Source organism: Drosophila suzukii, chromosome X (assembly GCF_043229965.1).
Source record: "Drosophila suzukii chromosome X, CBGP_Dsuzu_IsoJpt1.0, whole genome shotgun sequence".
Lineage (NCBI taxonomy): Eukaryota > Metazoa > Arthropoda > Insecta > Diptera > Drosophilidae > Drosophila > Drosophila suzukii.
In genome coordinates this window covers 19,787,788-19,810,186 of record NC_092084.1, presented here as the reverse complement: position 1 = coordinate 19,810,186, position 22,399 = coordinate 19,787,788, and the positions used below count along the sequence as shown (strand labels likewise).

At 40.0% G+C, this 22,399-nt stretch overlaps 3 protein-coding genes across 11 annotated transcripts in view; 1 reads left to right on the top strand and 2 right to left on the bottom strand.

The window, feature by feature from the left end:
* The window catches only part of Flo2 (flotillin-2), a 108,000-nt gene extending 94,919 nt beyond the window's left edge, over positions 1-13,081 (top strand). For 4 of the 9 annotated variants that reach the window (XM_036821294.3, XM_036821293.3, XM_036821295.3 and 1 more), the window contains exons 3-8: positions 671-858; positions 2,276-2,314; positions 3,318-3,456; positions 9,835-10,402; positions 10,867-11,050; positions 11,114-13,081. In XM_036821294.3, the coding sequence (XP_036677189.1) occupies positions 671-858; positions 2,276-2,314; positions 3,318-3,456; positions 9,835-10,402; positions 10,867-11,050; positions 11,114-11,293 (1,298 nt within the window). In that variant the 3' untranslated portion in view covers positions 11,294-13,081. Of the gene's footprint in view, positions 1-670; positions 859-2,275; positions 2,315-3,317; positions 3,457-8,574; positions 9,015-9,250; positions 9,271-9,834; positions 10,403-10,866; positions 11,051-11,113 lie in introns of those variants that run through there. The other 5 variants (XM_070997771.1, XM_070997772.1, XM_070997773.1 and 2 more) reach the window with 5 other exon arrangements.
* LOC108005284 (uncharacterized) lies at positions 5,226-7,076 on the bottom strand. The gene has a single exon (XM_017068481.4). The coding sequence runs from the start codon at positions 6,881-6,883 to the stop codon at positions 5,681-5,683; it is 1,203 nt and encodes a 400-aa protein (XP_016923970.2). The 5' UTR covers positions 6,884-7,076; the 3' UTR covers positions 5,226-5,680.
* A 233-nt stretch (positions 13,082-13,314) lies between the features above and the next one.
* Positions 13,315-21,885, bottom strand: pdgy (acyl-CoA synthetase family member pudgy). The gene is made up of 5 exons (XM_017068290.4): positions 21,432-21,885; positions 17,046-17,256; positions 15,724-16,266; positions 14,618-14,732; positions 13,315-14,558 (listed from the first exon to the last, which is right to left on the bottom strand). Exons 1-5 carry the CDS (start codon positions 21,711-21,713, stop codon positions 13,916-13,918), a joined length of 1,794 nt encoding a protein of 597 aa, XP_016923779.3. The 5' UTR covers positions 21,714-21,885; the 3' UTR covers positions 13,315-13,915.
* Between the last annotated feature and the right edge of the window lie 514 nt (positions 21,886-22,399).

The window sequence follows — 22,399 nt, the reverse complement described above, 5'->3', positions numbered from 1 at the left end:
GGCACGTAGCCATCACCTATACTACTAAACACTTGGTTCGGCGAAATGCTTTCACTCTTACTATTTGGTCAACTGACCACCCGGGCCAAAAGCTCCTCGATCTTCAGAGGTGCCGGGCTCGCTGACAACACCTTTTGTGGGTCACTGTGCATGTGACGTCACTAGTCGGCCATCGAAGAAGCTTTAACGGGGAGGTAGACTTATAAAACAGTTTTTAGTAAGCCCTATGAACCTTTAAAAAAGGGAAATGTTAACTCATGTTAATTAATTCTTCGCCATTAATGTTTAAGAAAAAATTTAACAGAATGTTATGTAAAATCTTTAAAAAAGAACTCAAAGGAGACCCAAGATAATTAATAACTAACAACTTATCTCACAGAATGATATTATATAATTATATCATTATTATTGTATAACATTAAATGGGTTGGTATGCCTTTCATTTTGATGATATTTCATATTGTGTAATATAACACAGTCTTAAAAAAAGATGGATGGAATAGTTTCTATCTGCAAATGTAACTGATATAATAAAATCCGATCTAGTTTTTATCACGTTATTATAATAAATTGATCACCATTTATATTATTATATTGTGTTGTGTTCAGCTGAATTATTATAGAAGTAATTATAATACTATAATATCTTTATTTCTTACCCCTTTTCCAGGTGGCTGCTGTGGATCGACCAAGAAGCGTACTATTGTGGGCGGCTGGGCGTGGGCGTGGTGGCTGGTGACCGATGTGCAGCGACTTTCCCTCAATGTGATGACCCTCAATCCGATGTGCGAGAACGTGGAGACCTCCCAGGGTGTTCCGCTGACGGTTACTGGAGTGGCCCAGTGCAAGATCATGAAGGTACGATCCCCTCTATATTAATATATAGCTCTGTTCACCCGATCTTCGCTCGTTTTGTGGCTACTCTGGCCACCCATTTCTCTTCTGCACCCCCAAATCTGAGCGAAAGTGATTGAAGCTTGCCCGAATTTGTTTTTGAGTTTCGTATGCAAGATCTGTTTACCCAATATATTCTTAGCCAATTAGAGTGCCGAAAGTAGCGAGTTGGTATCCTGCCTGCACCCGCCTATGTATATCTTCTATATAACCGATCCGTTTCGAACTTACTTTAATCAAATGTTTGGCTCTTTGTTTTGTACATTTCCCGCCCGATTCCCCCAAGTAATCCAACATCCATACCCATCGAATGCATATTTAGCCTAGCAAGTGCTCTCAATCTGACCACCGCCAAGTAAGTTGCGATCATCCATCCCGGCGATCTTGTCACGTAGTCTTAGATATAGCCGTAGATCTACACGTAGAACTCATCGAACACCCCGCCTGTTTGTCCCTTTTTTTCGGTACTTTCTAGAAATTGATTACTAAATCGTACACCCCACCTATTTGTCCCTTTTCTTCGGTACTTATTATAAAGTTATTTTGTATTACAAGATTCCATTTAGCTCCTATTGGTTCTGTCGTCGCTTTGTGGAAAAAAATAAACAATTGTGGACCTTCGACCTTTTTGCTCCCTTAATTTTAATTTATTAGGTTGCCTAATATTATAGATTTTTCTTCAGTTTCTTGGCTGTGTTGGACAGTACTGTGACTGGAACAACCTGAATTTACTTGACTTTTCAGACATATCCCTGATCCAGACAGTATCATATATTATTTATAATTGGATTTCCTGATTAATCATTCACAACACTTTATTCTGTTTTGTCTTTTTATTAGATTTATAATTCATACTCCTTTTCTCGACGTTTCTTTCATTTATTATGAAACATATTACTGTTCAAAATTTTACTTACGTATCAGTTTCTTTGTGATCACTCAAAGGTTTAGCCATTCAATTATTCATCATCTTATCAATGGTTTTCGGGATCTGTTGATCTTCAGCTCATACCTCTACTCGATGATGAAAAACATGGATAAATAGTGTATATCTATACCTTTTTTTTTGAAAATTCAATACATAAAACTTTGTGGTCAATATTTTAATTCTATATTTTAGTTCCGTATTTATTTTGAGATTTGACCAGTCCAAAAAATAAGTTTTTTATACAATGACTAATTGAATCAATAACGAACTGTCTTTATATCATATTAAAGCACTTTCACTTGTGTGATCAATAATATCAATGAATGATGCACCAAAAATAAAAAAAGCGCACTTCACTTTCCAGTTGATCGCAATTATGATCGAATTACACTATACACTCGCCTGCCTCAAAATTATGTTCTATTACTTAATTATTTCCATTCGATTTTGCAGTCATCTTCGTATAAGCATAATGATTATAATAACGACGAGGTATGTTTATTATTGCATTTATTTGATTTAATGTCCTGGGTTCGATTACCGTTGGTTTTTTGTCCTTCCATTCAAAATTTAAAAATTAATATATATATTTACATTTTTTATCGAGCACCCTAATCACCCACACACACATTCGCATCCACACACACACACACCTAGCGAAAAGGGATCATGATCCATTATTTAATGTTTAATGCATGTGCTTTCGTTCGGGTCTTGTGCCCAAAACTATATTTGAGTTTTGTATGCATTTTGCGTTTATCGAAGTCATTCAATCATCATCATCAGAAGCTGAGGAGGAAGAAGAAGGAGAAAGAAAAGTACAGTCTGCAAAATAATACAAAGAAAATATCGAAAATCGAAACCATGTTGATCTCTGTGTTCTACTCTCTTTTTTCTCTACTTTCTTTTCACCACCACCAAAAAATCGACCAAAAACCCTGCTGACCGATCGTTCTACGTTCAACTCATCAAAAAAACTAATCCGCAACTAACTGTAACTGTAAACGAAATCAACTATAATTAACCCAAAAAACAAAAAAAAATACACACATGCATTCAACCAACAACAAATCATTTAAATCTAAATTGTTCTACTCAAAAAAAAAAAAAAATACCACAAAAATACTGCTCCTCTACCGTTACTGCTACCGTTACTGCTCTGGTTGCTGCTGTTACCGTTATACTCCATGTATCGCTCTATATATCTCTATATATACGTTATAAATAAATATATATATATCTCTGTCGCTCTGTCTATGTGTGCATGTGCGTGTGTGTGGGTGAACTATAATTTAAACGAAACCAACGAAACAAAAAACTTATAAACAAACAATAAAAAACCGTGATCAAAATAAAAAAAAAATACATAAAAAATCAATCAATCGAACCTGCAAAATGCCCTTTACACACATGCACACCGACATGGTGATACCCACACAAACACACATCCTACCCACACACACAAACACACGCAAACACACACACACACGTACAGATGATGAATGTCTATTATTTCCACCATCAGGCCGACGAGCTTCTAGGCACTGCCAGCGAGCAATTCCTGGGCAAGAGCGTCAAGGAGATCAAGCAGACGATCCTGCAGACCCTCGAAGGACACCTGAGGGCCATTCTGGGTGAGTACGAAGTCACACTTTGAGTTTCTAACATCTGAAGTTGACCGATTTTGGTCAAGAACTGAAGAGTTATTTATCATACCATATCAAAATATTACGTCCCTTAAGGGCTTTTTCTTTTAAAGAACCTCCTTTCCTTTACAGTTTAAGTAAAATAAATCTCTAATAATCTACTATTAAATATTTCTCGTATAAGATGGTTCAATTTTTAACCCATTTTCATGTTTGATTTTTCGTTAATACCAATGGGTTTTAGAACGATACCCCAAAACTGGACTTCAAGATTCCATAACTTTAGTAATTGGATCCCGATTTGGGCGTGGGATACCTCTATGAGTTTGTGGTTGAATTCTTTAATCATCTACATTTAAATGTTTCTCGTATGAGATGGTCCCATTTTTAACCCATTTTCATGATCGATTTATCGTTATTTCCAATGGGTTGTAGAACGATACCCCAAAACTGGACTTCCAGATTCCATAAATTTAGTAATTGGATCCCGATTTTGACGTGGGATACCTCTATGAGTTTGTGGTTGAATTCTTTAATCATCTACATTTAAATATTTCTCGTATGAGATGGTCCCATTTTTAACCCATTTTCATGATCGATTTACCGTTATTTCCAATGGGTTTTAGAACAGTACCCTAAAACAGGACTTCCAGATTCCATAAATTTAGTAATTGGATCCCGATTTTGACGTGGGATACCTCTATGAGTTTGTGGTTAAAATCTCTAATAATCTACATTTACATATTTCTCTTAGAAGATGGTCCAAATTTTAACCCATTTTCGTGTTTTAGAACGATACCCGAAATCTGGACTTCCAGATTCCATAACTTAAGTAATTGGATCCCGATTTGGACGTGGGATACCTCTATGAGTTTGTGGTTGAATTCTCTAATAATCTACATTTAAATATTTCTCGTATGAGATGGTCAAATTTTTAACCCATTTTCATGTTCGATTTTTCGTAATTTCCGATGGGTTTTAGAACGTTACCCCAAAACTGGACTTCCAGATTCCATAACTTTAGTAATTGGATCCCGATTTGGACGTAGGATACCTCTATGAGTTTGTGGTTAAATTTCCTAATAACCTACATTTAAATATTTCTCGTGGGAGATGGTCCAATTTTTAACCCATTTTCATGTTCGGTTTATCGTAATTTCCAAGGGGGTTTGAACGATACCCCAAAACTGGACTTCCAGATTCTTTAACTTTAGTAATTGGATCCCGATTTGGACGTGGGATACCTCTATGACTTTGTGGTTGAATTCTCTAATTATCTACATTTAAATATTTCTCTTGTAAGATGGTCCAATTTTTAACCCATTTTCATGATCGATTTAAAGCCATTTAAAAGTTCAACATAAATATATGCCCTTAATTATTTAAAGATGACTAGTTTTTAATTAAGTTCTGTTTAAGTAAAAATTGTTATCAAACTAATAGAAAGTATTTTGCATGAATTATTCGTAAATAAAATACGGGCTTTAGCAGACACAAATATTTTTAGCCTAAAGCACTTATTGCTCACTGGAACAGTTTGGGAACACCTTAAATGGAGGGAAACTTTTATAATAAATATTTTTGAAATTAGGGGTCACCTCTAACCTCAACTAACCTGCCTACAAAATGATTGGTTGCATTGATCTACTATAATATCTTAGTTTACCTTAGTTCGAGTTGGATAGATCGATGCATACTTTTGGGTGTTATAAGCAAAAAAGAGCTTTTGCTAATTGCCCGATAATAAAACACAAATATATTAATCGTATGACCCATGATTTATTATTCTTGATTTTTGTATTCCCATTCGTTTTTATGTTCTTGATTTTCGTATTCTCATTCGAATTTATGTTTTTGCTCTTCGTATTTTCATTTGATTTATCATGGTAGCAGTTCTTCGTATTCTTTTTCGTCAGGCTAGTGTAATTTTGTTTGAATTTTACGTATCACGTTTGTTATGGTTTGCTAAGCTTTTGTTTTAGTTTGTTGTTTAGTGTATTTCATTCAAAAGTTTGCATTTGTATGCCATTGGGCATCGAATTTTTTGTAAGTTTAGTAGCAATTGCATGCTATATCTGGTATTTTTCTCCAGTTTTTTGTATTCGGAACCTTTTTATGTCTGTGGAAAGGTTTCCGAACGGTTTTGTGGCAAACAACTCAATTTGGAAATGGGCAAAATTCTTTGAAACGATTAACGAGCGCGGTGTGATTATCATTTCTTGTAGTACATATCCAGATTGGGCTGATCGAACATATTGATGGCATAGTCCAATTCATCCAGCTGACGTTCGATGGCCATCTTGCGATTGCGCACGCGCAAAGTGGGCTCCGAAACGGGCAGATGGTTGTATTCCTCGACCAGCTTGCCATACTTGAACTGGGCATCCTGGAGAGCAGCATTACGTTCATTGGTGGTCAGTGGTGTGTAGCCCTCGTAGGCGGTGGGCGGTGCCTTCTCCACTTCCCCTTCCCTGGGCTTTTGGTCCTGCAAATGCGTCGGAGGCGGCATTACCTCCATCATCTGCGACTTGCGACTCACTTGAGATCTCTTCGAGGCCGTGGTGCTCCTAGAGGCCACTGATATATTAGACTTGATGGTGGCATTCGAACGGACACTCTCCTGGGAAACGGATCTCTTGGACTTGATAGTCTTGGCCGAGGCACTGCTGCGGGCACTCAAGGGGGCCTCGGGATCGGCGTTCTCCTGGGCGTGGTTGGGGATCCTCTGGGAACGGCGAGACCCGCGGGATGCTCGGGAAACCAGAGAAACGCGATCGGCCTGATCACCTTCCCCCTTTTTGGACATCTTTACTTCCTTTTCGGCTTGGTGACCCTTAGTGGGAGCATCCCCTCCTGCTTGGTGACCCTGATGGGGCGGCATCGGCTCGGCCTGGTGACCCTGACGGAGGGACATTGTATCAGCCTGATGACCCTGACGGAGGGACACTGTCTCTGCCTGGTGACCCTGACGAAGAGACCCTGCCTCGGCCTGGTGACCCTGATGGGCGTGAGGGCCGTGATGACAGTGGCAGCCGTTGCAGCACCCCATCGATGGCTTCTTCTGCTGATCCTCCCAGCCGCCCTGCATGCGCTCCTGCTCCTTGCGCACCGCCATATTTTGGGCCATGTCGCACAGATTCGGTAACCTGGGAAGTGACGCGGACCTGAAGCCATACGGCTGGGCCAGACCGCTCCTCAGATCGGGGGCTTCGTGGGAGGCATGACGCTCCTGGCTATTGTATCCATGGGGACGCAACGGCTCCGAGTAGTGGAGCACCACCGGACGCCACAGGGGCACCCGGCGGGCATGGGCCGCCGCCAGGCACCTGCCATTGGTCTCCATACGGGCGACATTCTGCTTGTTCTCCTGCAGGAAATCGCGACCGCCGCCATGTGTCCGCCGTAGCGAGGCCATCTCAAACTTCGTGTTCTATATGTCAGTGATAGAAACTTGCTTATCGGATTAACACGTTTGGAAATATTTTGTATTCAAATTCACATAAAGAAAACGAACGAGTACTGTAACTTATTTCGGAAGCTAGAGTGATTTTTTCACTTATTTTTAGGTGTGCGTTATGGTCGGAGTGGAAGATGATACTGACCTATCCGGGGCTGGGATATTGACAAGTCTGACGAAATTAAGGACAAAGCCTACTTTGTATTCGTGTTACTTTTTCACTTTTTTCATAGCCTTCTTGATCCCTAGGAATGGATTACATTATATTTAAACACAGAGAGAAATATTAAAAAACATTGTTCTTGAATTGAGAACATTTGTTCTTAAACATTTTGGTATCAGAACAAAATGGTGAGAAGAGAAAGTTAAACTTAATTTATTTAACAACTTTTTAATAAGTATACACTACTGACTGGACTAATGGTTTAGTTGTTGAGTTATACAGTGTAAATTCCACCAATTCAACTTGATTCAAGGACAATTAAAAATTTCATCCAATTTTGTTCTATTATTAAGAACATTTTCTACTCAGATGCTATTGTCAGAATTCTCTCTGTGTGCATATGTAAAAATTGCAGTTATGCAACTTAATAATGCATCAACTGTAATCACACTTTATAGTCGCTTTATGCCTATAGTATAAAATAATAAGTGCGAATTGTCGTGTGTGCTTTGAATACATTATCATTGGGTTTAACATGTGGTTTCTTAATGATTGATTAGCCCTCTGAGAAACCAGTTATGGGTATTGAAAGAAAATTCCATCCGACTGGCAGGTTAGACGTGTACATTCTAATTAATAAAAGGAAAATGACCTTAAGCGTGCATTATTAATATTTCCCGGTTTCCTATTGATTGATTTTTTGCTTTTCACTAAGGCCACAACAAGATTACGGTATTCAAAATACCTTAAAATTGTTTCTTTTTTATGAGGAATAAAACTTTGGTACTTTCTTGTATTATATTTAGAGAAACCCTATACTATTATCCTAATTTCCCTATTTAATATTGATACATTTTTTGTGACTAAGATGGGTTTCCCACTAAGACCACAGAAATATTAAATAATTTATATTACCTTTTTTTTGGGGAGTAAAACTTTGGTATTTCCTTAATTTAAAGAAACCCTATGCTATTATTATAATTTCCCTATTTAATATTCATTGATTTTTTCTGCCCACCATGGGCTTTCTACTAAGACCACAGAAATATTACAATATTTATAATACCCTAAAATGATTTCTTATTTTTGAGGAATACAACTTTGGTATTGATTTAAGAGAAACCCTATACTGCCTTCGAAGTGCCAAGTTTGCATTCTCAACTCTTCGCATTTCTGTTTGCCTAGGCCTTCCCGCGACCTTGATGGCCAATCTACTGCTTTTAATTAAACATAACTCGAGTCGAGGGTTTATGAGACCATCGAACCCCAGTCGTTATAGTTTACTATAGTTGACTATATCGTATGTTTGCGAGACGCTCGAGACCTCAAGGCGGTTTCCAATTGGCGGCGCGATTACAATTTCATTTTGCGAGCCGGTACCCGATTCCAGTACCGATTCCCATACCCATTCCGAAACCAAGTCCGAGTCTCCGGACAATTTGAGCTGTCAGTCAGTTGGAAGCGCATCGTGAGACGCTCTGGTTGTCGAGTTTTATTTTTTTCAATCGCGTGTGAATAGTAGGGGGCTTGATAATATAATAATAATTGTGGGTGCCATGGAGACCTGCCCGCGACAATCAAAACAGCTGTGATCTCGGAACTACCACCGTGATCCGATTTATACCCGCTCGAACCCCTTTTTCTAGAGTGACGTCACTGTGGCATAGGACTCTTATCAACGCCCACCGATAAGACTGCGACAAATGACGTCAAAACGCGAAGAGAACACTGCATGATTTAATTAAAAGCCAGAAAAAGATAGATGGTTAGATAGTGGGGAACCAGCCCATTGCCCAGATAGCAATCCAATAAGTAGACCCCCGTTCGGTGGCCCCCGGAACAGTTGTTCTACGACATGTCAACGGTGTGGATGGGCGTCTTCAAGGTGGCCCTGATAGTGGGCGTAACCACGCTGGTGGTCAGGCGGTAAGGTCATCGATTAAAGGTGGAAAGAGCCAACCCATAACCCCAACCCCAAAACACTTGCACAACGAACGAATATCACCCCGAGCACAATGGTCACCTATAGTCGGTTTACTATCATATCTGCGTGGCTCTTATCTGCGGCATGCCAACAGGGTATTTACCAGTGTCTAAAACATATTTATTTGTGTTGTTGACACAATGAAAGCATTCGCAAAGTTTTATTTCTCACAAATTAGCAATTCGTCCTTCTATTTAAGTACGTGCTACGATATTCGCCACTCCAAGGTTCCTACAACTTGATTCCGATTTGAGAACGTGATTTGTATACTGCATATCAAATTGCATAATTGCATGTCTTTTCAAAGACTTTAGGTACTTCATGTTGAAGCGTTAGACTGGGATTACAGTAGTCAAAACAAACAAAATAATAAAAACATTTATTTATAGGTTTTTGATCTTATAAAATATGTGTATTTTAGAGACTTGAGAACAAACCCAGATGGTTCAAAGTTAATTCCACCAATATCACTTTGATATAAAATCAATTTTTTTATTTATATTTCATTTTATTAATTATGTTATGTTATGTTATATTTCTTTAAAATAACAAAACGATTTATTTATAGGTTTTTGATGGTATAAAATAGTTATATTTTAGAGGCTAACCCAGAAGGTTCACCATGTTAGTACCACAAATTGGGTATAATAGCCTGATTATTGAACTGCCCCAAGTTTTCTTTGTGTACCATCTATATTTATATTTGCCTTTCTCCTCCCATAGCGACACCCATTTCATATTCGATTTCTTGTGACCTTGCAGGAACGCTTACAGTCGAAGAGGTGTACAAGGACCGCGACCAGTTCGCGGCCTTGGTCCGCGAGGTGGCCGCTCCGGACGTGGGTCGCATGGGCATCGAGATACTCTCCTTTACCATCAAGGACGTCTACGATGATGTGCAGTACCTGGCATCGTTGGGAAAGGCCCAGACCGCCGTGGTCAAGCGGGACGCCGATGCCGGAGTGGCGGAGGCCAATCGAGATGCCGGAATCCGTGAGGCCGAGTGCGAGAAGAGCGCCATGGATGTGAAGTATTCCACGGATACGAAGATCGAGGATAACACAAGGATGTACAAGCTGCAGAAAGCCAATTTCGATCAGGAGATCAATACGGCCAAGGCCGAATCGCAGCTGGCCTACGAACTCCAAGCGGCCAAGATCCGCCAGCGAATCCGTAACGAGGAAATCCAGATCGAAGTGGTGGAGCGACGTAAGCAGATTGAAATCGAAACGCAGGAGGTGCACCGCAAGGATCGGGAGCTTACTGGCAATGTGAAGCTGCCCGCCGAGGCGGAGGCCTTCCGTCTCCAGACCCTCGCCCAGGCTAAGCAGTGAGTACACCAAAGAAACGCGAATTTAGAGAAGTCCCTAAGAAGTATTGTAGTTTAACAAAAAATGGTATCCATCGCGTTTCAGTGTCGATTTTTAATATTTCGAATTAGAATTTAACTTGTATTAAGGTCATCTATAATTTACGGCCTCACCTATAGATCAAAATAGTAATCGCTGTGGGAATTATACTTCCCACGTTGCAGCTTTGTCATGTTATAGTACATGTGGGTGGCCATTATCTGTCTGTAGATATGTACATTCAATTTTGGCACGAATGATTGCAGTCAGCATGTAATAAATAGCAATACTTAGCTATTTATAGACCCAAGGCTAGTGATTTTATTGTAGATAGTGTATATGACATTTGTACATCAGTTAATCCCTTTAGAAACTTAAGGATTTGTAGGATAAATATATATTAGTTCGACTTCATAATTAAAATTTTTTTTTACCACCCCTTCAGATGCCAGACCATTGAGGGAGCCCGTGCCGAGGCGGAGCGGATCCGGAAGATCGGATCGGCGGAGGCCCATGCCATCGAGCTGGTGGGCAAGGCGGAGGCGGAGCGCATGCGGATGAAGGCCCATGTGTACAAGCAGTATGGCGACGCTGCCATCATGAACATCGTGCTCGAATCGCTGCCAAAGGTAAGTGATATTTGGTTTATACTTTCGGGAACTGTACTAAAAGGTTTTTGAAATTCCCCTTAGATTGCCGCCGAGGTGGCTGCACCGCTGGCCAAGACGGATGAGATCGTCCTGATCGGAGGCAACGATAACATCACCAACGATGTGACCCGCTTGGTGGCCCAGCTGCCGCCCTCGATCAACGCCCTGACCGGAGTGGATCTGTCCAAGGTTCTATCCAAGATCCCGGGGGCCAAGGCGTGAAACCTAATGGAATGGGACATCCAGGAAATGGCAATGACAACGTAACGCAACGCTGAGGAATTGTAAACGATCTTAAAACCGAAAAAGAATGACAAAAAAGGATGGAGCTAGTGTGCTAGAGAGAGAGAGCGTGCATTTGTTAGAGAGAGACAGCAGCGAACGAAACTTGAGACTCCAAATTTGAGTTTCGAAATGCAATCGAACGTAGCAAAATGTACTCCGATATTATATTTATATATACGTATATATATATATATATTTGTATATGTATATGCACACATGCAATACACACATACACTTGTCTCGTCTGTGTGGTGTGCCAGTGTGTGTGTGTGTGATGTTTGCCCGGGTAACAATCAAAGAAAGAAACAAAAAAACAAAACAAAAACCAACGTTAATCTCAGCTAAAGTTATGCATTTCGTACGCAACATTTTGTGGCCTTTTCTCTCGAAAACGAAAAAACGATAACGATAACAAAAAAATCAACGTGAAATTTGTATAACTTTAAAGCGAAACCCATTTAAGCAGAGTGTTAGCTATTTATTTACTATACTATATATACTATATATGTACATGCAGACATGCTATACACAAGAGTTCTTCTAAGTAACCGCATCAAGTTTCATGCCACACAGTGTTGTAAAGGTATAAATCAATTTACAGTGTTATAAAGTTGTATATGTGTAGCTCCTTCTTTCTCTCTCTTTTCATCTGTCCAAACCACAACTACTGCCTATCGACTAAAGCCAAATCTATAAGCTAGTGAGCCAAATGGAAAGAGAGGGGGAGAAAGAGTGCGACTATACAAGTCGACCGATCGGGATTCGGTTCATAATTAAACGGCCTCACTTAACCAAATGGGATTGTGTAATAACTTGCCTACTTTCAGACTTCTCAATTATAGTTTAAATTCACTTAGTATATAGTGGCTATAACGTACGGTTATTATAAAAGTTTTTCTTGAATTTTTGTAACCGTTTATTTTTTCTTGAACAATTTTGGCTTTCAAATTTCATTTTCAATCACGTTACATTTTGTCTACCTTTAATTATGTCTGATAGTTGCTAGAAATACCAAAAGCCAAACTAACCGATCGAACGACGATTTGTGAATAATCCATACGTAACTTTACAACACTACTTTTTCTGTACTTGGCGCTCTTCCAAAACCCACACACACGCACACTGACCAACACACATGCGTTCGAATTTTTATATTCATTTTAGTGCACAAAGAGAAACCAATATTTATTTGTTGTTATGCAAAAGTTTCATACACCTATGTCTGTGTCGATTAATATTTTTTTTCTTGTTTATTTTTTATATGTATAATAACACATATTGAACTGCGAATATGCATTTACAATTTTTGTACTTTATTCTTACACTGTTTAGTTTATAGCAAAAGGCGAGAAAAAATAAATAATATATATTTAAAAGAAAAAAGGGAACTAATTTTGTTATTCACTAACATCTAACTGGAATTTACATAGTTAAACAATTTATCCAGCCCTTTCATTTTGCTAGTATAATTAACCCTAATTTTTGTAAGCACTTCTCCAAATCACACACACACACCCATTAGACACACACACATACTCACATATATATTTTTTTTCTATTGTATATTAAGTGCAAGTAATTTTAAATGTAATGCAGTGTGAAAGAGAAAATGAACAAGAATACCAACCAACCGAAGAACTAAACTAAAAGCTAAACCTAAATAAATCAAATGTAAAATTTTGTGTATTTTGTCGTAAATAAATAAATTGAAAAATTCTTATTAAATTGATTGATTTTAGGATTGGAAAATTGCAATCAACTTTGGTGATAGTCAATGGGTAAAAGGAGTGCTTCATAATTTGTTCAATATATGTTTCCAAAGCTTATTAAGCAGGGTAATCCTTAAAAATGTCTCAGTAATGTATCTTTAAACATAAACATAATCAGTTAATAATCATGATTCCTTGTAACTTTAAAGAAGATCTATTGATAAAGTTCCTTCCATTAATACTCGATCATTTCAACTAGTTCATTTCGTCTTTATTTTCAAACATTGTGGCATACATGGCATATATAGTAATGGATTTGGCATGCCGCCGTCTTTTAATACGATTAACAAACAATTTTCTTACAGTACTAGGCAAAAAAAAAAATATATGTATATAGGGAATATCATAGTAAAATATCGGGTTCTGCATTAAGTATAATCAAAGGTTAGAGTACAGGCATACAGATTACATTTTATAGATACGTATATGTTTATGGATAGGGTCTAAAGTCTGTCTAATCTACACTTACTAACTATGGACCAATCGAGCGACTAATCGAGACCTATGCCTAAGCCTAAGAACTATATATTTTCGAATTGGTAAATGCAATGTCTAAACCAGTGCCCAGGGATCAGGATGAATCCAGGGCCAACATTGAAGTCCATCATATACATACATGTTCTACGGGGTGTGGCCACAAACCAAAAGAGTTCTTTAAGCTGGACCATAGACTTGGTCTTTCTTTAAAGAATAGACAGCTGGAAGAACTCTAGAAGTCCATGGGCCACCCCCGATTGAGACGAACGAAAAAAAAATCACAAAAATATCTCTTAACCTATGAAGATCCCTCCTAGTCGGAGAACTTTTCCTTGAGCTCGCGGCGCAGAATCTTGCCGGTGGGATTCTTGGGCACCTCGTCCACAAAGATCACGCCGCCCTCCAGCTTCTTGTAGTGGGCCACACGTTCGGCCACGTAGGCAGAGATTTCCTCGGCGCTGGCCTTCTCACCCTGGCGCAGGACCACAATGGCCCGCGGAGCCTCGCCGTTGAGCTCGTGGGGAATGCCGAAGACAGCCGCCTCCAGGATCTTGGGGTGATCGCGCAGCACAGCCTCCAGTTCAGCTGGTGGCACCTGGAATCCCTTCACCTTGATCAGCTCCTTCATGCGGTCCGTGATGTAGAAGAGCCCATCCTCATCGTAAAAGGCCACATCACCGCTGCGCAGCCAGTTGCCCGGATAGAAGGTGACCTGGTTGGCCTCCTCATTGTTTAGGTAGCCAGCCATCACCTGAGGACCACGGATGCACAGCTCGCCGGTGGTGCGTGGACCCACGCCCTTGGCATCGCCTCCGTCCAGGGGCACGATCTTGGCCTCCGTGCTGGCCGGCAGCACTCCGGTGGAGGCGTAGACCTTGTTGCCCTCTGGCGTGAGGAGGGCCACGGGTGAGGCCTCGGTCATGCCATAGCCCTGCTTGAAGATGGCTTTCGGGAATCTATAGACAAGACATATTATAAGCTGAGGTCATCCCAAGTTATCCACCGAGAAACTTACTTGTTCAGGAAGCGCTCCACATCGTGCTGGCCAATGGGAGCGGCTCCGCTCATCACAACCTTCAGATGGGGAGCCGTCTCCTGAGTCATCTTGGGGTGGTTGATCATGAAAAGGGCTGGAAAAACAGGTATATACATTTAATAATGATTGCTTAACAGACTTTATACGTTAGCTACGCTGACCTACGATCCTTAACGATAATCTTAACTTATATTCCAGTTCATATAGGTTTATTTTTAGTTACTCTGTCGTGTTGATTAAAACCTGTTCAGTACTAGGAAACCTACTTTTGCAACTCGTTGATCCGATAGCATACATTATAAACTAATTTCAAAATACTTAGCTTAGACAATTAATTAAGGCAGGTATGCAAAACAAAAGTGGATTGGGAGCAAGTGGCAATACAAATAATTCACAAATAAATTTCTTGACTATTGGGTGTAGTACACAATTTTATCATATACTTTCTATATATATCAAGAATACAGCGAACTGTGAAAAGCTAAACCTATAGTTTTGCTTACCGAGAGAAAATCGCTAACAATGTCTAATAATTAAAATTGACAGTCTGGTGCCATCAAAACCACCATACGTGTTATTAAACAATAATATTATAATAAGTCTATTAGGCAAAATATAATATTACGATGACATTGTTGGCAAACATATCAATGTGTAGCCTTTTGATATACTTAGATGTGAAACCTTATTTTACCTGAGACGTTTATTCCAAAGGAAGTTTTCATTTAATGAAATAATTTAGTATCAATTTCTGAATGCCATGTTAATCTATCTCAACAAGTTAAATTGCTTTTTCGGTAAAATGTAGTTTCTCAAGTTAGGTTTTATTTGACAAAAAGGAAATGATGTAGTTAAACCTGACAGCAACAAATTTGCTATTCTTTCTTTTTTAGCTTTGTCTAGCCGAATTGCCCTCTAAATTGAGTGATAGCACCCTCTGTAAAAATATGTTCTTCGTAAAATTAATATCTTTTAACTTTATGTTAACTTTCTCTGACTGATAACGAACTAGAGCCTCAACTTGACATTGAGAAATTGGCCTGTTTTCCACTAACCAACCCCTTTATCACTCAGGTATTACTCACCAATGGGTGGCACCAGGTTAAGGATGCTGCCCTTGTACTTGTCCAGGGACCGCATGAAGTCGTCTGGCTTGAAGCAGGGCATGGTGGCCAGCCGACAGCCCTGTCCCAGCTTGGAGAGCATCACCACGGTCAGGCCGTAGATGTGGAAGAAGGGCAGGACGCCGGGCAGCGTCTCCTGGGGACCCATGAGGTCCAAGATGAGGGAGGCCTGCACCTGCTCGCAGTTGCTGGTGATGTTGTTGTGCGAGAGCATCACGCCCTTGGGCAGGCCAGTGGTTCCGGAGGAGAAGGGCAGGAAGACCATGTCGTCGGCGGTGGCCTCCTTGGAGGACTTCAAGTCCTCGTATCTCACATGCTGGGTGCTCGTCAGCTCGCTGAAATCGATGGCGCTATCGGGCAGGGACTCCTCCGCACTAGTCCTCACCACAGCGATGGGAATCTGCTTGCCCGCCAATTTGCAGGCCTGCTTTAGGGTGGCGAATCCGGACACTGTTCCCACCAGGAACTTGGCCCCGCTGAAGGTCAGCTGCCTGGCGATCTCGTCTGCAATCGAAATGTGACGATTAGTAACGGTCTTTCGACTTTGGAACCCCTAAATACAGATGTCACCACATAAAGACCCCGCAGATAAGAAGCTTTTGACGCACTTAAGAGCCCCCAATAAACCTACGCCCCACATGTACAGCGGTGGTCACGCAAATAGCTAATTGTTTACCTAATTAACTGGCTCATTTTCATAACTGTTTTCGGGTACATGCTTACACTTTTATTTGCCCTGAACTTTTATTAGCTCTATAAACGTTTTTATGCATCGTACTTGTTTGTTTGTTGGGTTAACTAAACAAATTCAAATTGTCGAAATAACTTTTAGTAGGTGAGTGATTGCTTTGTTTTAATTTGGAAAATCCCCAAGATTTATTTTGTTAAACTTTTAATACTTCACTTATTATACTTGTAATTACTGATAATTTTTCTAAAGCTTTTAGAAAATACCACAAAAAATCTCTTGTTTCTAGTGTTTATACTATTTTTTTATAGAGAACAATGTATATTTACCAACATATCTTTGAAAAAAATTTAAAACAATTGAACTATTTTCAGTGTAGTACTTTAAGACAATTTGCAAAGCTGTTATCTCAAAATCTTTTGTTGCTATTCTTTTTAAATAATGTATACGCGTAGATATTGTATTTCAGCTCATTGTTTGCTGTATTAAAAACGAAATGCTATCCTCGCGAACACCGCTGTACAGTTTGTATCTTATCACCGGCGTTTTCCCAAAACAAAAACCGGGAGCAGGGCCCCTTGGAGACTTTTCTTACCCGGCGTGTAGACGGGATTCACGGTGGTCACCGTCAGGCCCGCCTCAATGGCGCCCAAAGTGGCGATGGGGTATTCGGGGAGATTCGGCAGACAGATGGCCAGAACATCTGGCTTTTGGAGCTTAAACTTGGTCTGCAGTCGGACGGCAAAGGCAGCGCTGGAATCTCGCATCTGGGCGAAGGTATACTGACGATCGGTGATCACACAGACCTAAAAAGAAGATAATTAAGGGATAAGTTCCAGGACCATTCATAAGGATAATGTAGAAAAAATACCAACTGACTATATATATTTTAAACCATCTCACTCATTTACCCATTCCTCTACCTCTAATAATAATAAATGTAAATCAGCCAAATCTGTAGATAACAACAAATCAAAATCAACCAAAATCTGGGAAAAACACATATGTACATATGTATAGGCACGCAAATCTTATCTTAAGAACGTTTCAAGTGGAATCATATGTCCAAGTGGAATATTTATGGAAACAAAAATCCTGAAACTATATTATTATAGAACAGGTGTAATTGGCAGTATGGTGAAATTAAATAGAGCACTCACTACTGCCGCTGATATGGGCTAAATCGTTTACAGCCCAATTAAAGAGCTAGCTAAGAGTCCAATAAAAATTCTTAATGCGATAAGATAACTCGTTTTTCTTTATTCAAATGAAAATATTAGCTTAATCAGCTGGTTTTTTTTTATCGGGGTTGAGCTGCATATTATCAGAACACTTGTAAGGGCTATGGGGATTAAAGAGATTAAATTGTGATTACGCTAATCAGTTCGTTATTTCTGGGTGGTAACCTAGTTAAGGAATGTTTGAAGTATTTTTATGTCGGCTTTACTTTTCTACTTCTTATTTAAGAAGAATTTAAGAACTATAAGCAGTATCCTTGATAATAATATCATATAATATATTATATTATATCTTTTACTATCAGTTCTCAAACGAACCCTGTGCTGGGCCTTTCGCTGGCCTTGACTTCTCGTAAGGCTGACCCCATAAGTGCTCTCCAGGGCTAAGGTGAAGGTCGTCAAAAGCGAACTCGCAACGTCAGCTTGATGGGTGGGCATTAAAAAAAAAGGAGGAGAGGTAGTGCTCTGATTGGGGGATTGTCCGCCTAAATTTGCGCAGTCGGAAATCGCATTCGGTTAAAAATAAGCATTATAAATAGCAGCACCGCCAACAAGTTGCTCAAATTGAAGAAAACAACCCACAAACGAGCCGAACATACAGCCGCACATCATAATGAATAAATAAGCGAGTAAAAAATAAGAGAATCATTTCGTGCATTTGCCATATATTCCCCCCGGCGAACCGCCGAACCCCCCGCGGGTCCATCGAAAACCGCTTCGCTTGGCTTCGGTCGGTTGGTCGGTCCAAAGTTCAGTGGGGCAAAGTACAAAGTCTGCAAAGTCTAAACGAGTCGGGCCCCAAAGTCCCCCCCCCCCCCCCAAGCCCCCGTAGCGCCCGGTAGCCCCTCTCTTTCTGTCTGTGCCGCTCTATCTCTCTCTTGTCACCTTCTCTGGCTGCGTTTGTTGACTTTTCAGCAGCGAAGAACGGACAGCAAGTCTCGTTGATCTAGAAAAAGTAGCTAGGAAATAGCTGAAAATATCTTACATTTTTGGTGGATATACTAAAGACTTTTTTAAATATTTTTAAATATTTCCTGCGATATCAAATAAATTGTTAAGGAGTGTAAAGGTATATCCAATTTAGTTCAAAATACATAGGTTTATATTTAAAGGAACTAAGCCGAAACCGGTTTTTCAAAAAGTATGGTTATAAGTCTCGTCTTTTGTGAAGATGTTATAAGGGAGGTGTTTGTACAGCTGTACTACCAAAGTTCAGAAACCTGTATGACTGTTTTCTATAATAACCATATTAAAATTGTTTAAGAAAATATAATTTTATTTAAAATCCTTTAAAAAATTACCCAGTAAGACTATAAAATAGCCCATAGACCATCTCAGGAGAGCAATTAAGAGCGCCGAGAGAATAGATGGTACCAAAAAAAACCGGAGGAGGCTGGACCTCGATCCATTGCTGACGTCGGCCAGCGAAAAAAGCAACAAAAATCAAAACAAACTCATCAAAAATATCAACCAAAAAAAATCAGACAACGTAAATAAGTCCGGGGCAATTAAAAGCGCATTATACTATATGAGCATATCAAGGAATTGGGGTTCATTAGGGTGCGACAAACACTTAAGCGAAGCTTATATGAAATGGAAACTCATTAAAATTGACTGATTGCACCCATGAGTCATCCACAAGCTTCCGAATTTTAGTTGGAGTGACTTGTTGTGCTAGCAATAATCTAAAGACCATAAACTATTTCCAAGAAATCCTGATGATACTCGAAATGTAAGCAATTACTAATAAGTTCAATCAAAACAAAAGACAGTGCACGTATAGTATTCCGATTTTGAGTCAAATTCTACAAATAAATGCACGTAGATAAGGTTGAAATTATGAGTCAAAAACCAAATGGCATTTGTTTACTCTAAAGAAATAACAATAGAAATGTTTACACAGAGCCGAATTGCCTGTCAAAGCTGAAACCAAGTTAGATCAGATTTGCGAAAAATACGAAATATAATAATGACAAGACTAAATCCCTATCTTATCAGTAACGCAACTCTTGGGAAAAGATAGTCTTGCACCACAAATATTTACAATACCCTCAGAAAAGGTCTCTGAGAATATTAGACTGGGAATATTAGAGGGCGTGGCATCGAGTGGAAACAAAAGGCGAACTTTGTACTTTTAATTGCATTTAATTCAACAATTGACGGGGCTGTAGTTACGCCTCTACGCGGCCATGTGGGCGATTACTACTCGGTTATATCAGACCCCAACCTCTCCTACATTGCACAAATGATGGCAATAAATTTCAATGAAAACAGTTTGCACTTTGATTTGCACAGGCATTGCCACAAGCCCCTATATACGAACATGTATAGCTTCTAGCTAGACGAAAAGTGAAAAGTGTAAACAATTGGCGAAGGTCGCCTGGGGATGATATATGGTATGCATAGTAAGTTATGCAAGTTGGGGGAGGGTTGCATTACATGGGATACTCCTAACACCCCTTTGAGAATAACTGGACGCTATTCGCTTAATCGGGAGGTTTCCTTATCTGGAATCCCGGGCAATTTGCCTAGACCACTTGACTTGCTGCCACTGAGCCATGGATGAGAGACCGGATCGGATTCGGAATCAGGAAATCGAGAACCCCTCGCAAATAGTGAATTCCAGACCGGAACGGTAGTGGTATAACCCCTAAAGAGGCCCGGCTTTGGTCCCTCTCTATAATGTTTACTACATTTCACTTTCGCTCTTATCACGGACCTCAGTGTGCTTATCAAGACAACCCGTCATTAGCGATGTCCGATAAGAGGTTGGCGGATCGGGGGCCTCTTAATGACCCAAATACTGCCATAGACTATACCTAGACCCTCTTTATCGCAATAGCGTTGGCATTTGTGATAACCATGGAACTACATATTCGACTGCTGGGGGCATTTCGACCATGGAGGATACTAAGATACCGTGTGCTACACAGAACCATTGCGAATATTTTCACAGCAGACGCAAATCAGACCCGTGAATGCCAGCGCCCGTATAAATATCACTATATATAGACGTAGGTTCAGGTTCAATAAACCGCCATAAACAAACAAAGAATTTCTGAGCGGCGCCTACGACAACGATTGCAACGATTTCGATTGCGTGAATTTATGATGTGATTGGGTTTACTGGGGTTTAATTGGACTCGGGCTTACGGTTACGTTTATGTTGGGCCCATTCAAATAGGAAATTCGATTTTAATGGCCAAATGGAAATGAGATATTTCATTGGGTTGGCAGTAAATCTTCGGGATGGGGGATTGACATTAGTTATTAGATGGTTATTAAAGATGGGGGGTTCTTTGGTTGAAATATTTGTACCACTCTACATTTATAGAATTTTAACGTGTTATTGATTGGTAAGAAATTAAGCTTACGTTTTAAAACACTTAAGATTTTTTAACAATATTTACGATAGTACTCTTTCTAAGGAAGTATTTTTTCACACTTGTTATTATCGGTATATTATCACTTTCTATAGGTATGTTACAAGTATGTTTCTTACAAAACCTTCGTTTATCCCTGGAATTATTTTTCAAGATCCCTATATCAAGTTTAAAATAGATCTGGCTTTAAGAACACTCAACTCTCAAGTTAGTATAGCCCATGGAATCAAAGAGGGAAGCCTTTCTTGATATTTATCAGATTAAGAGGGTTGTGATTTAGAGACTTGCTTGCAGAAAGGATCTAGAACCACTTGAGGGGATGATTTCAAACACTCCACTGATCACTTTTGTGGCACTTACCGCGGCGGTGCGTCGCTCCCACTTCTTGAAGTCGCGCCACACGTACTCGTGCAGCGGCACGTTGGGCACGACGACGGGGTCAAAGGGCGAGGTCTTGTAGTAGCCGTCCTCGGCGCTGAAGTGCAGGAACTTGTCCGTCTCGCTGACGCCCTGCGTCCGCTCCCGCTGCGCGCTGGCGGTACTCGTGGTCCGCTCGCCCCGGTTGGTCGAAATGGAGCGCTTGGCCGCGCTGCCCAAGGCGGTGGCGCTGCGCAGGCGCAGCAATTGAGCGGCTGGCTTCATGGTCTTTCACTTGCTTGTTTTGTTCAGTGTAGCGCAGAAGTGCTTTGGGGGGCAAATGGAGCCGGGTATTTGTGTGCGATTTTGGGGTACGGAATTCACTACTGCTGCCGCTGCTGCTGCTGCTGCTGCCACACGTCTGCTGCTGTCGGGTGCTGAGACACGACTGGCGACGCCGTGCGGCGCTGAGAAAAGTAATGCCGCCGCCGCTGCTCACTGACTTACCAACACCAACAAAAACAACGACGCACGATCGCGTTGGCGGTGCGCGGTGTTGCTGTCCCGCTCCTCGGTACACTGCAAATAAACAATAAAATACATTAGTACAAAATAATCTGTGTTCTCTAGAAAAAATTAGTTGAAATGTATTTTAAATTAGGCTATAATGGTTGGTATGAATAATCAAAGAACAATTTATTATATTTATGTATACCGTAAATAATTTTAAGTCAGTTGAAATAAATATTGATAATTACTAGCCGGTACTTACTTATTGATATCATTAAATAAATATTGATAATACACACCAGTAATTACATACTTATAAAATAATAGAATTTAATAGTAAAGACAAGCACGAATGCGAAAAAAGAACTGGTAAAAATATAATAATATCAAACTGGTCGTTACTCTAAAAAATATATGTAACTTTTTAAACAATTATTTTATAAATATAATCAGTGTTTTTT